At 39.1% G+C, this 16,570-nt stretch overlaps 1 protein-coding gene across 2 annotated transcripts in view; it reads right to left on the minus strand.

Moving 5' to 3' along the window:
- The window catches only part of fut8b (fucosyltransferase 8b (alpha (1,6) fucosyltransferase)), a 100,112-nt gene that overhangs the window by 25,233 nt on the left and 58,309 nt on the right, over window positions 1–16,570 (minus strand). For both annotated transcript variants that reach the window (XM_019346113.2, XM_003446349.5), the window contains exons 3-5: window positions 15,365–15,483; window positions 8,405–8,567; window positions 1,861–1,975 (exon numbers count right to left, since the gene is read on the minus strand). In XM_019346113.2, the coding sequence (XP_019201658.1) occupies window positions 1,861–1,975; window positions 8,405–8,567; window positions 15,365–15,483 (397 nt within the window). The remainder of the gene's footprint in view (window positions 1–1,860; window positions 1,976–8,404; window positions 8,568–15,364; window positions 15,484–16,570) is intronic.

A 16,570-nucleotide genomic window follows, 5' to 3' on the forward strand; every position in this document is an offset into this window, starting at 1 on the left:
CATTTTATGAAATTATTTCATATTTTGCTTTTCCTGATAGATTTCTTTGTTGGAAGCAACGGCAAAATGTTTTGCATTCCGCAATTGGTTTTCTATTGAATTGTTTTTCCGGTTACACGAGAAGTCTGCTTTTTGTGAATGGGATTTAAACTCTATACCTACGCACAAGGGTACATGTAAGTACAACAGACAAAAGCTAACACAACATTCAATCATAGATCAAGGCTGACTGTCTTTTGATTCTTCAGCGTTAACACTGTGATGGGATGAACGCTCGCACTCTTGATGCCACTAGATGTGTTATTAACAGGTACACGATCTGCTTTCCTTCTTTGGCATTGACATGAGCACTTGATTTATACCATGCCTTACTCCAAGTGATTAGTAAACATTACTCTGATTGGATCTCTGGCACTGAGGGGCAAAGGTGATCAAATCTATCTGGACAACAATCTTAAAGCTGTAAGAGGTGAACACAACCATAGAGCTGCCAAATCTCCCGTTTTTACTGAGCTTGTACAGTAGCTCTTTGAATCAAAACAGCTGCCTGCTGGGGCCAAAATTACACAAATAAAAGCAAAACAAATCAGCTGAAAGATGCAATAAAGCTTTGTAGAGCTGGCTAGGGTGATTGTGATTATAAGCACACCCTTTTGCACACAAGTACGCCATGCCAAGCACTGGACAGATTTATAGTGATAAGTGGTCTCTGGGAAATGGTGTGCAAAAGCACCAAAGATCAAAAACATGATTTTGTTCATTAGCTATTAACACCACTACGCAAAGGCTCATAGTGCAAAAATAGATGAAAGGCTTGTCCAACAGAGCGCCATCTGAAGAAGTGAGCCTCGATGTTGTGAGTGGACAGATGGAGCAGACGGAGAAATGGAGTTAGTTAAACCGGGAATGAAAGGAGAGGCTGGTGCGAGTGGCAGAGACAGGAGGACAGGAGGGAGGAGTCCGTCTGTGTGAGTATGCATATATGTGTGAGTATGCATAAGGGATGTTGAAAGAGACACACTCACGTGCACACACTCTTCGGGTATGAGCATGTGCATATGTGAAGCTGAGGTTGTGTGAATGTGCGCCAGTTGCCCGCATAGGTGCGGATGAATCCATCTGTACACGAATGTGTATGTGTATGTGTGTGTGTGTGATGAATTAGTGATGGCAGCTGGTAGAGCGGTGTGATCCCTCAGCGGTGGTGACAGCAGCTGTTAGTGGTGCTGTCTCCACCCAGCCAGACTGACTGGGTCCTCTTCGTCAAACACACCGGCTCATTAATGCTGCAGGGCATGGTGCCGCACCACAACGCCCCGCCCGGGAACCCTGCAGCACCAGAGCTGGAGAAGGGGAGCAGGGCAGCTGAAGCGAGGGAATGCGTCCCGGGTCTTGGATTGTGCATGCACTGGCCTCTAAGTGTATGTGCATCTCTGTGACTCCTGGTGAGTGTGAGCATTTGTGTCTGTTATTGTAGTGCATTGAGATTTTTTTGCATTTTCGCATATCCACATCTGCTGATCTGTCACTTTTTCTGTGCTTTGCCGCATGTGTGTAGGTGACACTAAACTGCTGACAAACAACAAGTTTCCAGCTTGTCGGATGTGACTGCTGAAACCGTCTGCTATCGTACCACTCACCTGCTAGTTGTGCAAACTGATGTTGACAGATATGGACGGTGCAAATGAGACAAGCAAGTGCGAAAGATATTTCTGGTGTATGCATATGTGCATTTATTTGTGTGAAGAAAATATTTTCATCGATGCTCACAGCATAGTTATTTCTCCGACACCTTTGTGTATGTTTGTGTGTGAAATGGTACAGTCCAGTTGGCTCGGCAGCTGGTGTGTCTGTGGATACCTGTAGATAGGTGATTCTGTTTTGGACCAGATCCGACAGGTCTTTAGCCTCCTTCATTCTCCATTCACCAACTCCATCTGCCTGGCTGAGGTAGTACAAGTCTGTCATGATGGACCTGCAGACACACAAATTTCAAAACTTTATCACTCGAGAAGTCTGCTAGGCACATGTAATTTGTTAGCTCTGTACAAAAAAACAAAAAACAAACACCTTTTCCAGATGTGGGCATTGCCAGTAATGCCACATTAAAAGCAGTGCATCTGCAAAACACTGCACTTCACATCTATGAGCATTGCTTTTAGTGCTAAACACCCACAGTTCCTACCCAAAAAGCAAAAGTACATCTCTGAGAGGCTGGTACTTAATAATCTGACTGCAGTGAAACACACCACCCCGTATTTAGAACAGACACTCTTTTGCTCTCATTAACAGTGTCAACATCTGGCACAAAGCTTTTAAATGCAATTAGCGCACTTATATTAGGTACTCCTTGGTAATATGTGTACATTCTCAAAGATAATAAAACACACAACCTTATGTCCTTAACAGGTCAACAAGTTAATCATCTTTCGCTGTGCAAAGCATGAGACTTTCAGGATGTGTGAAAAGTATCCAGTCACAGGCTAATATTAATTAAGGACATAAAAAGTCAATTTGTTGGTAATATGAACACTGCTTAATATGAATTGTACTGGAAATGGAGATTACAATGTAAAATAATTAGAACTTTAATGACTAGTGGCTCATCAGGCCCACGATCAATCAGAATTCACAGGTTATAGTTCTGTGTTAAATACAGAAACAAAGCTATAGGTTTTGTTACCACTGGTAAATTAATAGACTTACTGCCACTGATATCTAGATATATAAATATCAAAACATAAAATTACGTATTTAGTCCATAACCATATTGCCCACTTCTATGATTGATATGTGGGCAGTATTAAATGTGCAACATCCATCTGCACTCATATGGGTATAGGCTGTGGGGGCAGGAGTGTAAACAGACAAGCTCAGACCTCCCTCACCCCACCCACCTCCTCCAGCTCATTCAAGGGTACGCCGAGGCCAGCTGAGAGATATAACCTCTCCAGCATGTCCTGGGTCTGCCCCAGGGCCTCCTCTTAGTAGGACATCCCAGCAACACCATGCCCAGGAGGCGCCTAGGAGGTATCCCCATCAGATGCTCGAACCACCTCAGCCGGCTCCTTTTATCTTTCATCTATATGATGAAATGATTCAAAAGGAGTTCTTACATAATATGTAATCAATTTTTATTCTAACCTCTATCTCTGCTTTCCTGGACATAAACTGTCCTCAATAAAAGGAAATGTTCCCTCTCTGTAGCATAACAGTTTCCCCAATCTTATAATGGTATACACCTTACCTGTGAAACACTTGGATAAGAAAATCAACCAGACAATAGTATATTGTGCGAGTAAAGCATTAAAAAGTCTGAATAGTCTTTTATATTAACAGGAAAAAAATTCTAATGCTGACTGACAACAGTGTCTTTCTGGTTGTTTAGCTGCTTTTTGGATTAAGCTGGCCATCTGCATGTTGCTGGCAGAAAATTTGTGTATGTGTCACATGCCGCTTAATATCGTGACCATCCGCTTCCAAAGTTACACGAGAACTGAGATATATGCAGCTAAGGGCAAAAACAAAAGCATCTCTCTCACACACACATATACACACAAACACACACGCGCAGACACACATAATTTATTAGTCATTTGTTTGACCCAAATCAGTCACATCCTGTGTGACAGAGTTCTTTAACGTATAATCAGCAGTGCATACAAGGACACAGACAAGATGAAAGTAACGCAGTGTTTCTTAAACATAAACTTCAGTTAGGTGTAGGTAGACCACCCAGGTATTTTAACTCACCTTTTTTTTTTCTTTTTTAAACAATAGCATCTCAATTTACTAGTAAATAATCTACTCACTCCAGTTTACCCCACCCGTTCCCACCTTGTACTTTTCCTATTGGGTGGCTTCCTGTCCAGGTTGTTAAAAAGTTTCCTGGAAACTCTATAAAGTGTTACAGCAGGGGACATACAGGTCAAATTATCAATAGATCAGTTCTGTTAAGAGACCCAAATGAGCTGCAACAGTGAATCAGCATGCACAAAAAATTGGAATTTCCTATTTTTTTTTTTTAAAAACTGTGATTTACATACTGTGACAAGTCAAAATGTCAGCTCTGAAAGGCTCTATTGTGAGAGTCCTCTCTATATATATTTTGCTACTTTTCATGAGAGAATTTCATCCTGCCACTGGATGTGCACCACATCCACTCTATAGACATGGGGCTTGCGACAGTAGCACTTCTTCTGTTTTGGGGGTCTGTTGAGAGCAGGAGCGCCTCTTTAAGAAAATCTGCTGCAGAAAAGGGGTTCACATGCACTTAAGGAAGTTCACTGAAGCTCCAGAACAAAACAGTCCAAGGCAGTTGAGTTGGTGTTCAGCCAAGGACGAGAAACTGACTAGAGAGGCAGCTGAATATGCTGAAAAGTTAATAATACATCTACTTGACAATCCAAAACCCTGCAGAGGAGAAACCTAAAAAGTATTACTTCATAAGCTTACGTGCCTCTTTTCGCAACATATACGTCTGAAAATGCATTTTAAATGTGTGCGACACAAAACCGTACCATGGCCCCTTTTTAACAGTGTGGCACAGCGAATGGCGTCTTACTTGTTAAAGCTAACGAAGACAGCATCATTAGTCACTGTCCCATTTTGAAGCTGGAACCACAGCATGTAAATGGATGTCTCCTCCTGTAGTGCACAGGGGAGCCATAACCAACGCTCTGTGCAAAGGAAAGGCAAACCTGACCCGTTGCAAAAACCTAACAAGAAGGAATCCACAGACAAGCCCTGAGGGATTTGGCAGCAAGGCAGGAGAACACCACGCTGATATGAAACCTAGCATATGCACTGTATCGTGTGCGGCTATGTGTGTGGGGGGTCTTACGGATGGAGCTCGTGAGCTTCACCACAGCCTTTGATTGGCCGAAAGTGAAGCGCTGAAGGCTGCAGCTGCACAACTTTTCTCAGCACCGACTGCAGAGCAATTACAGGTTTCAGATTAAAGCATAAATATCACCGAGTCAGTTGAGACAAATTATGTGCAAAAGGGAGGAAAGACAAGAGGTTCTTTTTTATCATCTAAATATTTTTTTAATTGCTGTGCTCTACTCTGTGAATTTATTCTGGTTTCAGTTACAGGCTTTCAGTGAGGCTTTCATTCTCTAGCAGCGCAGTTATATGAGTTTAGGCTACCCAGCGGATATGTTTGTAGCACTGTTGAATATAACTTACAAATCCCTCCATCTTTCAGACATGTAGTAATTATCTCAACAGAAGTCATAAAAATTGCCAGATGTTCTGTAGCCCAAATTACACATTTCTTTCTCTGGGTGCTTTCTACAGTATGCAAATCAGCCCGATCAACTAGATTATTGGTGTTAGATAAACAGAGTCTTTTTTCTGGAGATTTTGTCAATATCACATGATCTTCTTTAACATGGCGTGCTTTTTACCGTGATTTTAAACCGTTATCTCAGCTAGATTATTTTAGGCTTAAGGTTAAGTTTACACTGAGCTTACAGTGCTATTATAGCATATTACCGAGAAACCATAACACACACAAAAGCACAACTACTGTGACACATTTTTGATTGCTTAATTTCCTGCTGCAGACATTCAAACTTTGACCTGCTGTTTTATGACAGTTCTTTATGAACTTCCACTTCATTTCAGCTACCTGTAAAATAGAGCTGGGCGATAGAATGATAACGATATGTATTGCGAAATAAATTTTTCTCGATAGAAAAATTTAACTATTGTGATAGGCCTCATCTCTCTTGTCCTCTTAAAAAAAAGAAAAAAAGAACAGCCAATCCAAATGAAGTAGCAGAGCCGAACCAATCACAGCCGCAGCGTCACGTCACGTGACTTGTTACATACAGCACAAGCGCCAAGGCGCACACGTGTATTTGTTTTTGCAGCCATGCAGCCCGGGTAATGAAGGAAATGAGTTTGCCGACTAGAGAAAAATCAACTGAGAGCGTGAGCGAAGGTTACCAAAAAGAAAACCGATGATAGTTCCATTGCCGTAGAGATTGTCGAACGGAAGGGCCACAGAAGTAGTGTGAAGGTATTTCGGCTTTTCAAGTCTGAACGAAAACAGATTAGCGCGCACTGTAAATTGTGCGGAAAGCAAGTCTGGAAATACAATAAACCGGTGCATGCTCAATCTCTGACTGAAAGCGCTAATTCGTCATTCGGCTTTTGTCAGACTAAAGTAACTGTTAAAACTGTTTGAAAAGCTAAGCTATACAACAAGGAGAGATTGAGAATTTCCTTTTAGTTCTCAGTTTATTTGATATTGACAAAAGTTAGTCAATTTTGTCTGTTCTTCTGTAAAACGACCTAAGATTTATTTTTAGAATTAATATTTTGTTTCTAAGTGGAATTGACAATTTAGTAGTCCGTTTTGTTTGTTCTATTTTGAAACTTAAACGCTTTAGCGGCTGCCTTTTGTGTACTTTGCAATATTTGCCTTTATTTATCTGAAACTGAAGTCTCAAGTACATCTACCCTGTTGAACTTATTATGGGAAATAAATATTTAAATCAAAACAAGCTGCAGATTATTTCACATTTTACTTTTGAGCAACGGCACATTTAAATCTTACAAATATAGTTATTTGGCTTATATCGTGATATATATCGTTATTGCCTGAAATGAAAAAAACATATCGTGATATGAAAAAATCTTATATCGCCCAGCTCTACTGTAAAACGTAGTCAAATTAAAAGCCCTCTATAATGCAGTGATCACTTTCAGCACTTTCAGTGGATAAACGCAGGAAAGTGCTTAGAGTTTTTTTTTTTTTTTTTTGAACGTGCTACATTTTGGCTTGGAAATTTTCAAGGCAATGACCTTTTAACCTTGCTGAGCAGAATTTAAATAAGGATTTATTTAAGTCAAACATTTCCCTGCTCCTTCCACCTCTGCTCCATCTTTGCAGCGAGGAGGGGAGGAGGGAGGGGCGTTAGATAGAAAGCGAATGCGTGTGAAAGTCTGTGACTGTGTGCTCATGTCTGCCTGTGTATTAGGCGGTGGAATCAGTCTGTGGAAAGCTTCTTAGGCAGCAATGACTAAGACAATGGGTCTTATAAGCCACTTCATTGGGATTACAATGGAACCACTTGGCAAAGTGACACCCGGCTTTTCTCAGTTCAGCCCTCTGCAAAGCTGCAATCCAAATGACAGAAAGTGTGTCCATGACCTTTGCCCTTTGTTACTCAGCAGCTATCGTAGCGCTGCTTTCAAGACTATCAGGATTTTATCCCATTTATTACAGATGGCATTAGCACTAGTCACATCTATAATCCAAGTGCCTACAGTTTCTTTTTAAAAACCTGTTTGCCTAAATAACTAATTGGTTCCTTAATAATTATTTAGTCCTAAAGGTGACAAAAAAGTTTGAATTTATCAAAAGTAGCCATGACTGACAGTTGTGCAAGCCCTTTTCTTTAGACTTGGACACACGTATGATAAGCTGTGCCGAGTTTCCAGTTTTACTTTAAAATCCTAACTAAAAGAACGGAGAGGCTGTGAAAAACACTTTACATATTAATAGGGCTCAGCGCCGTTTTTAATTTTTCAATACTGCTTTCGATGCGATACCCTAGTTTTTAAACTTATAAACTACTTTGTGAAATATGAAACACTTCTGATTAATTTAGCAACTAACCGATAAACCTATTTAACCAAGCATTTGATGTCGAGTTTGGATGTTTAACAGCTCCATTCTCTGTGGGATCATGAACTTATAGATTTCATCACTTGTCCTTACTGGCCTGGAGCGCTAACTACAGGGACCAGGAAACTAATGCCCCGCAGATTGTTATTAACATCCCAAACATAAGCATTATTGACCCTTCTGCTGCACAAATACATATAATTGTCAGCACATTTATATGCTTTTATTCCGGGGGCGGTGTAAGGGTGGAATTACATGCGCTTTCGCAGGGACTTTTTTTTCCCTAGTGGGATACTGCGCCAACTCCTGTATGTTAACTGCTCAACATTTACAACATTGTAAATGTTAAACATTTACAGGTTGTTTATATATCTTTGTTTCCTGATTTGAAAGGCGTTTTAAATGGAAAATTACCAGGCTTGTGCTGTGGTTCTGTGGACTGTCCAGTGTTGGGGCCTCTTACATGACTAAAAAGTCTGAGCATCTAATAGTTTGATAGGTGAGGGATTTTTAAATGCTTTTAGACCCTACAAAACAAAGTATATTATTTTCAGGATGTAGAATGCTTTTCCTCGACCGAACCTGCTGCAATTTTGCTCCGAAAAAAAAAAGAGAAAGCAAACCAACAGATAGCATTTATGTGCATATATTAAAATTTCCACTAAATGACACTAAATCAAAGGCAAAAAACCATGATTTTTATAACTGGTTTCACTGTGAGTGTTTCCCACTTTTTTCCAAGCAGCAGCTTCATATGCCCACCTCTCCTGGTGTCCCAGGTCCTGCAGGAGTGTATCAGCGTACTTCTGCCTCTCGCTGGGCTCAACATTGGCCAGTTTCTTCACCTCACTGCGGACAAAGTACCAGAACTCCTTAACCCCATTCTCCACCCTCCGCCGCAGCTCCTCCTGAGTGGGCCCGGGACCTACAACGACCAACAAAGACACTCAGCTTGTGTGACATTTTAGGCACACACTGTAAAATGTAATTCTAGCTGTTTGTTATTTCAACATATTATTCTATATCAGTTTGACGATAGATGACTGAAGTTGTTGTTATAACATAGAATTACAAGTTAAAAACGTCCCAATTACACCAAAAAAAGCTAACTTGAAAACTCATGTCCAGCTAAATCAGAAACTTATGTGAACTTGACAACGTGGGTAAGTTGAGCACAGCAGGATTCAAAACTGCCTCACGTGACTGCTACCGAGGTGCATCATGGGGAATTGGCGGTTAACGACATGCTCACTTTACTTGGACGTTTTCTGATCGTCTTCTTTGGAATATGCTTTCAAGGTGAGTAACATTGGTTATAACTATAAGGAAAGAGAGCTACAAAAGTTGGAACATGTTTTGAATTTATGGCATGATGTGTGTTTTTCTCTTTTACCGAAATGTTTGCTTTAGCTAATGTAACTTTAGCCGACAAGGTCCAGCTTGTGTGTCATGACCAAACTTGACCTAATAAACTGACACATGGCCTTTTTTATGGGTTTAATGTGGCACTGACCAAATCACAAGTATTGTGCCGCTAGCTTTAAGGTTGTGCACTCAACCACTGTTGCGATATTAGCAAGCTAACTCAGCTAATTAATAAAGCTTATTTCATATTGTCTCTGTACTTGTAAATTTCTTTCAAGTTCACAGGCTGTTGTATTTTGGTGGAAGTTCATTTTGGCAATATTTCCAATAACTGACTGGGTTCAAAAAGAACTTTTTGGCAGGACTCGGATGCTTGTTGTCATCTGTTTACTCCTATGTAATCACTTAAGTTGTTATTAACTGCTGCATGCTAAGCTGCAAGAGTGCACTGAGGACTGAGACAAAATATGGTCTACAAACCAGCATTATATTAGTTTTTATCAGATAGTCCTCCAGTGTGTTTATTTTTTGCTTTAATTATATTGTGCAGTTATTTGTTACCCTGAAATGCTTTATGCTTAACAACAGCTCACTATTTTGACTTATTTTTGAACTCTTGTGATCAGTATGACTAGTTTGTGTGAGTTTCCATACTAAAAGAGCTGTAGTGATAAAATAATTGGCATCAGAGACACTGATTTTTGGCATGGTATACTGCAGAAGGTTTTTTTTTTTTTGCATAATTTACCTTTTAATTAAACTGCATTCTCTGTATTGTAACAAAACTAACATTGTTTATATGTCAGAAAATTAGCAAACATGAATAAATGGCGAAAACAATATAATTATAACATATATTTTTATTTTACTTATTTTAGGTCTGTGAAGCCAAACTTGATGCTGGGGATTTATTTTTGTCAGTGGAGTCAAATGGTAAGTTACAATTTGTGCATTTTGTCATACTGGAAACACCTCAGATTATATTGTAATTTAATAGCTCTGTAGAACAAATGATAAAAAGATTGTAGTGTCAGGGTACTTCTTAAGAAGTAATATGGCACTATTGATGATCACATGCAGGTGGCATAAACTAAATATTCAGACCTGTTACCAACAAATGATTCATTAACAAAAGCAGTGGAGCAGACTGTTTAGGTTCTTGTGGTTGTAATAACATCCATAACTGCAGGTTTGTCATTAATTTATTTTCACAGGTCTAGATGATCACATCTGACTTTGTCATTTAAATGAGGTGGACTTGCAAACTTTGCGCTCTTTTGGGTAAATTGCTGTCCACTACATATACACAGAATGTGCACAGTATTTCAGATCTAAAAAGGGAGTATGTAATGGACTTGCTGGCTTTAATGTAAAAAGCCTGTTGTGTAACTTTAATGAGGCAGTTGGACTAAAACAGTATTGCTCATCAAGGTAAACATCTGAGGAATAAGGAAACTGTTACTTGTCCTTTTACTCAGTGTTCTTTTAATCACACGTTTACTAAAGTTTTACATCACATAAGTCATTTTCACAATCATTCTACTTTAAAAGATTTCAAGACAGAGCTTATTGTTCTCTGAACTTCCTTGTTTGCTGAACGGCAGGTAAAGTGCATCTTTTTGTTTGTTTGCTTTTGTGTGTTTGTGTTTTCTCTAATGGGCCTCAGATGACCGTTTGCTTAAATTTGGGTCTCAAAGAATCTTTTTTTTATTCTGCCTGTACTCTCCACCCCTCTTCTTCTATTGCTCAGGTTGAAGCAGAATTTGCCCGTCTTACATCTGTTGACCTGAAAGGGTTCCTTTTTGCTGTGCTTGACCATTATGGAGAGGTTCGTGGAGCTGTACAAAATCAAGAGCGGCATAGGAGGGCTAACTAGGCTCATAAAATGCTTCGGAGATGATGTAAGTGTTCAACTGCGAAATCTAATCCTTTGTTTAAGTTTTAGGTTATCCAGTTCAACTGATGAACTCATTGAAAGAAAGCTGATAAGTAAAGTCAGTCATCATATTTCACAACCGGACATTTAGTGTGGTAACTTTTACAGAATCTGTGTATATTGGTGGTAGGTTGGATATCATATTCTACTTGAATGTCCTGATAAGCCTGATTCAAAATCTCCAATGATAATCATATATTGATGGAATTATGTATCTAAAAGCTGTGAATTTGGAGCTGTCTACATGTTTCATAAACACTGTTTAAAAAGTGTTTTTGTTTTCTTTTTGACTTCTTTGACCAGAGCCCTACACAAAGGAAGAGGACAGAGGACCTCATTTTCTAAAGGAAGAGCCCTCACACACTTTCAAGACTGTGAAGGTTAGCATTGTTTCTTTTAGTAAATTTAATAATGACAGCACCACAGTGGATTTTAAATGAAACATGTGGCATCTATGAAACAATAGATGCCACATGATAACATGTGTACTTTTTCCTCACCAAATGTATTATTACAAGATCTTTGACACTGGATTTGGTCTGGGTTTCAGAGAAACTAACTGGCAAGCTAGCATTGATATTATTAGTGTCTTGTGTTTATTCATGTCTTCACCAGGGTCTTTGACATTTCGCTGCTGTACTGTTCACTTCAGCTTTACGTTTGATTTCTCACATTGTATATTGTAATGGCAGAGATATTAGGATATTTAAGGGGCTGCAGTGGCTGCTACAGCTGTGGGGGGCAATACTTTGGTGAAATGTCCTGGACCCTGGAAAAGAGACTGTGTAGACTGGGTAAGCAATTAAAGGTTACTGGCCGAGAGTCATTGGGCAGCTGGGTAAAGGTGGATGTTGATATTCAGTGCCAATTATGCAACCTGTTCAGCCATGTCTATATGCTCTTTTTTCATGCTGTTAATATAGGGGGAAAAAATAAACTCTAATCAATAAACTGATTAAAGAAGCATTGTCTATGGAGCCACAATCTGATCCTGTAGTGTAGCTGCAGTTTGCACATTTCATGTATTCTCAGCCAGATTTGGTTTAGAGCACAGCCAATATTTAGCATACGTAGATTTAAATTCACACACTGGTGATGGCAAGCTACATTGTAGCCACAGCCACCCTGGGGCGCACTGACAGAGGCGAGGCTGCCGGACACTGGCACCACCGGGCCCTCTGACCACCACCAGTAGGCAACAGGTGAAGTGTCTTGCCCAAGGACACAACGACTGAAACTGTTGGAGCCGGGGCTCGAACCCGCAACCTTCCGATTATAAGACGAACTGTCAACTCTTGAGTCACGATTCAGTCATCCACCCATGTGTGTGAATGACTGAATGTGTAAAGCGCTTTGGAGTCCTTAGGGGACTAGTAAAGCGCTATACAAATACAGGCCATTTACCATTTAAATTGAAAATTTTGTTTGAATTCTGCAATTGAAGACATGCTCAGTTATTTATGAACATGGTCTTTGTTTAAAGCAAGAAATGGATTTGTAACATGGGGGTGCATATCTCATTCTGAAAAAACTTTAACAACTAATAAGTGTTACCCAAAGCCAATCACCATCATCCAAGGCATCAGTATGGCTCTTCTTTGGAAAGACATGAATTCTTAAGCACAAGGGATATTGTGTAATTGTAATTGTGTAATTTTTTTTTATTTTTTTGTCTTTGAACCCTTTTATAGCCGACAGGTATTGAAGACACGTTTTCTAAGAGGATGAAAGTTGGCATTGCGATGGTGAAAGAAGAAGACATCATCGATGTGTTGGTTGTCCTTGAGGCGGCAGTAATCCTGTCTAATCTGAGGGATGTCTCAAGTGCCATTTCCATGCTGATGGGCCTTCTTTTTGCCTTCAACATAGACTATCCAAAGGAACTTAAGGACATCTTTGAAGTCATTCAGAACATCCTAATGAACATTGGTGGAAGGCAGTGCATCTCACCAGTGCATGGTCTAAGAAACAGACTCTTGCAGAAAGCCATGCAGAACTGTAATTGTATGCTGACAGCATACAATTGCCTTGGTGTTAAGGACAGTTTTTAATTTTACTGTTTGTTTTTTTATTCTTGCAAGTTCTCATTCTCACTTTTGTATGTCACTAAATGACTACACTTTACATCCCAGATTAAACAATTACTCATTTGTTCATGGTTTAAGAAACTTATGTGAACAACAATATAATGGTGGACTCTGCAGATGCTTATCTCATGCAAGTCAGTATTCCTTTGTTTTGCAATTGAGCAGACTCAAACTGATGTTTCTGAAATATCCATATTATCAAATGTTTCAGAAGCATGCACTCATTTTCAGAGATATTGGTTCTGTGGAATTTGTTGCAATTGTAAACGAAGACAAATACAAGAGTTTGATGTCTTAGTTGTTATAAACTGATCTTTACTGTCACTTATCAAAGGTTTTGTACTATTTTAATATTTCAAGTTTTATGCTAACAGGTGTGACTGAGCACAATGAAGTTTAAAAAGTTTGCAAATGTAAAGAATAACTTTTCTAAAATAGCAAGTGTCCCGTTGATACATTACATTAATGCAGACTTTATGTTGTTACTTCACAAGAATCACTACTGCTCCTAGAGTATTGGTCAGAATTTAATCTTCACCCAAACTGGGCTCAAGACCAAGTTCAAATTTATTGTTTCACAGGGAGCAACCTTTGAGTTTTGATGGATTGTGAGCCTGATGAGCTACGTCACTGATTTTTCTGTTTCTCAGATGACTAAGATGGCACAATAAATGGTGAATGTTGGGTGCTCATGAGTAATTGTCTTGTCATGTTCTTAAAACAAACTTCTGCCTGAAATGATCAGATAGACTTTAATGGAATCTGTGGGGTTTTATTTTTTTTCTGTAAACAACAGAAAATTAATTTAAAGGAATGTAGGTATTTAAACCTGAGATCTAAGATAAACCTAACAGGTAGTTTTGCTGAAATGGATGTTAGAAAGCTAAAAAAACAAAAACAAAACTTAAGATGTTTAATACACATTTTTCTTTACATCCAGTCAATCAACTCTGATAATTAAAATGAAACTGATTTACAAGTTCACTCAGCTACCTTAAGGAGCTCAGTTAATTAATAAACTTAAATCAACTTAGCTAACAGATTATGTTAGTTAAGCTAAAATAGATTCCTAAGTTAAAAGAACTACTAAAGTATTTGAATTAACTAAAAAACCCAAGTCAACTGAACTAGGACAAGAGTTTAAACAATAGATTATTTTAATTTAGCTGAAAGGGTTTTCCCAAGTAAAAATGACAATTAAAGGAGTTGAACTGACTAACAAATCTCAGTCAACTAAACTAAGATGAAAGTTTAGACAACATGTGATTTTTCATTAAGATAACAATTGGTTGTGTTATAAGAACAAACTCTATTTCTTGACTTAACTTAAAATTTTAAGGCAGCCCTTTACCTCATATTTTTAAGTTGAAACAACAAGTTATATTTTACAGTGCAGGCGTAGCACTATTGAGTTACTCAGCTAGAAGAAACAAGGTGCCAGGAGGACTTTCAGAATATCTGAGCATTAGATTATGAGAGCGTAAATAACCTACAAGCACAAAGCAAGGTCTGGGAACATAACCATTAGAGTCTTCTTCTTTCATACTCTGTCTCTGGGTGTTTTTTTGACCTCATTATTAACAACTTGATCACTTTTTCCCTCCTGCTTGCGATGGCGCTCTCGTGTTTTTCTAACATAGGAGGAGTATTGAGATCCTCCCTGAGCCAAACAATGTGGAGTAACCTACATGGATAACACAGCTGCCTGCTCTCATTTTTGTGGAGAAAAACAGAAGAAAAAAAATCGAGGGAAGGAAAGAACAGCCTCAAGCAGGGGAAGGAGTTGGTGAAGAGGGAAAAGCTCTTATTTTTCCCTCGTTTCTCACATATTCTCTTTTCTCTTTACTGCCTCCCTTGTGGAAAAAAGCTGAAGGGTATTTTTAGCTTTTTCCTCCCCCTGCGGCAAGATGGAGACTGACCCTGCTCTGCCCTCCAAGCTCGCATGTCTTTTTTTCCCCCACTTTTCTCTAGGTCTGTTTTTTTTCTCTCACCTTTCACTCTTGCCAATGGTACATCCCCACTGCTTCCATTTCATTCACACATTTCTTTGCTCACCTGACAGCTTACCTGCCCCTCTGACCATGCTTAGGGTGGCAAATACACACATAACCCTGTCCATCTCATCATGTGGCTTTCCCATTATTGCTCCAGAGCTAGAGCAGGCTTAACGCCAGACTAGACTCAGATTCTCGCTGCAGGAAAAAGCTCATAGGAGTCATAGACTCAAAGCTCATAGTCAGCCCACACCTTGAAAATCAATTTTTTTCCCTCATATTTGTAAGCTCTGTGCCAAATTCTTCCCTGCAACCTTTTAGGTAACTCCACTCTGCTTACCATCTCCAGTAAGTTTCTGGAAGCTGTGGATCTTCTGTTTGGCTCTGGTTAGTTGGTCCTCCAGGGAGCGCAGCCTTCCTGCTGCCAAGGACCCGGCATCTGCTTGACCCTCTGGTATCCTGAGGGACACAATAGGAGATATAACAGGTGAATTTGGGAACATGTACATCACTAGTAAGAGAAAAGAGCAAAAATATCCATCTCTGCAGATAAGCTGTGCTGCAACTGTAAAATTGAATAGATAAATAAAGGAGACACTGCAAGAAATTAGTTTTTCTAATCTCAATAATGAAGGGCCACAGAATGTATATGCTGTGTACTTGTAAGTCTTTAAATTGCTTATTTAGAATGGACAAAATAAAGCCATGAGTTTTAAATTTACAGTGATTTTAATGGGGTAACGGCCAATATTTGAGTACTGATTCTTTGTTTGTTTTAAAAAAAAAATGTTTATTATAAATTTAGTTTATAGGAAACAAATGGAACATTTTCCTAATTCTAAAATTGCAAATATATTTTCCAAATCATACCAAAGAAGAAAAAATTCTCCAACATCTTTAAAATTGACATATGCAGCAGGCAAGAGAACCTCAAAATCAAACTCTAATTCAAACAACCTCTAATTTGGTGTTTTACCCATTTATGTCTTAAGCAGCAATCAGTTTGAGGCAAATCGTAAAAGTGTTGTGGTGACAAGCAGATGCACATACAGAAATTCTTTGATATATTACAGAGTCTTTGAGCTCTCACACAATGCTTGAACATTTAGCCGGAGCGAATCTGATGTTTAACGACAGATAAAAATCGTTTGCACGCATCAATGTCATGTTTATTCCCCACCCAAGTCAAAAATCTATCAAAATGTCAGATTTTTGCAAATATGTCTTTGCATCTCAATTGAAAACAGGTAAAACACATGTAGTGCAAGGCTAACTTGATGTAAAAGTCGCTGGAACACAAACTCGATTACTACCAACCTGACTTTTTAACAGTCTAATAATGTAGCTTTGTATTCTGATGAATCAGTGAAAATGTTTATCTTCCATCATGCACTGGTTAGTGAACCACATCTCTTCTGACTTAAAAGCTGCATTCAAAACTAAGCCACGAAAGCCGGCATCTCGCAGTGTTCGCCACTGAAAATTCCATTTCATTTACTAAAAACACCACAGCGCAGCGTTCCAGAGCCCTGTCCTGATTTATTTA

This window comes from Oreochromis niloticus, linkage group LG15, assembly GCF_001858045.2.
Source record: "Oreochromis niloticus isolate F11D_XX linkage group LG15, O_niloticus_UMD_NMBU, whole genome shotgun sequence".
NCBI classification, from domain to species: domain Eukaryota; kingdom Metazoa; phylum Chordata; class Actinopteri; order Cichliformes; family Cichlidae; genus Oreochromis; species Oreochromis niloticus.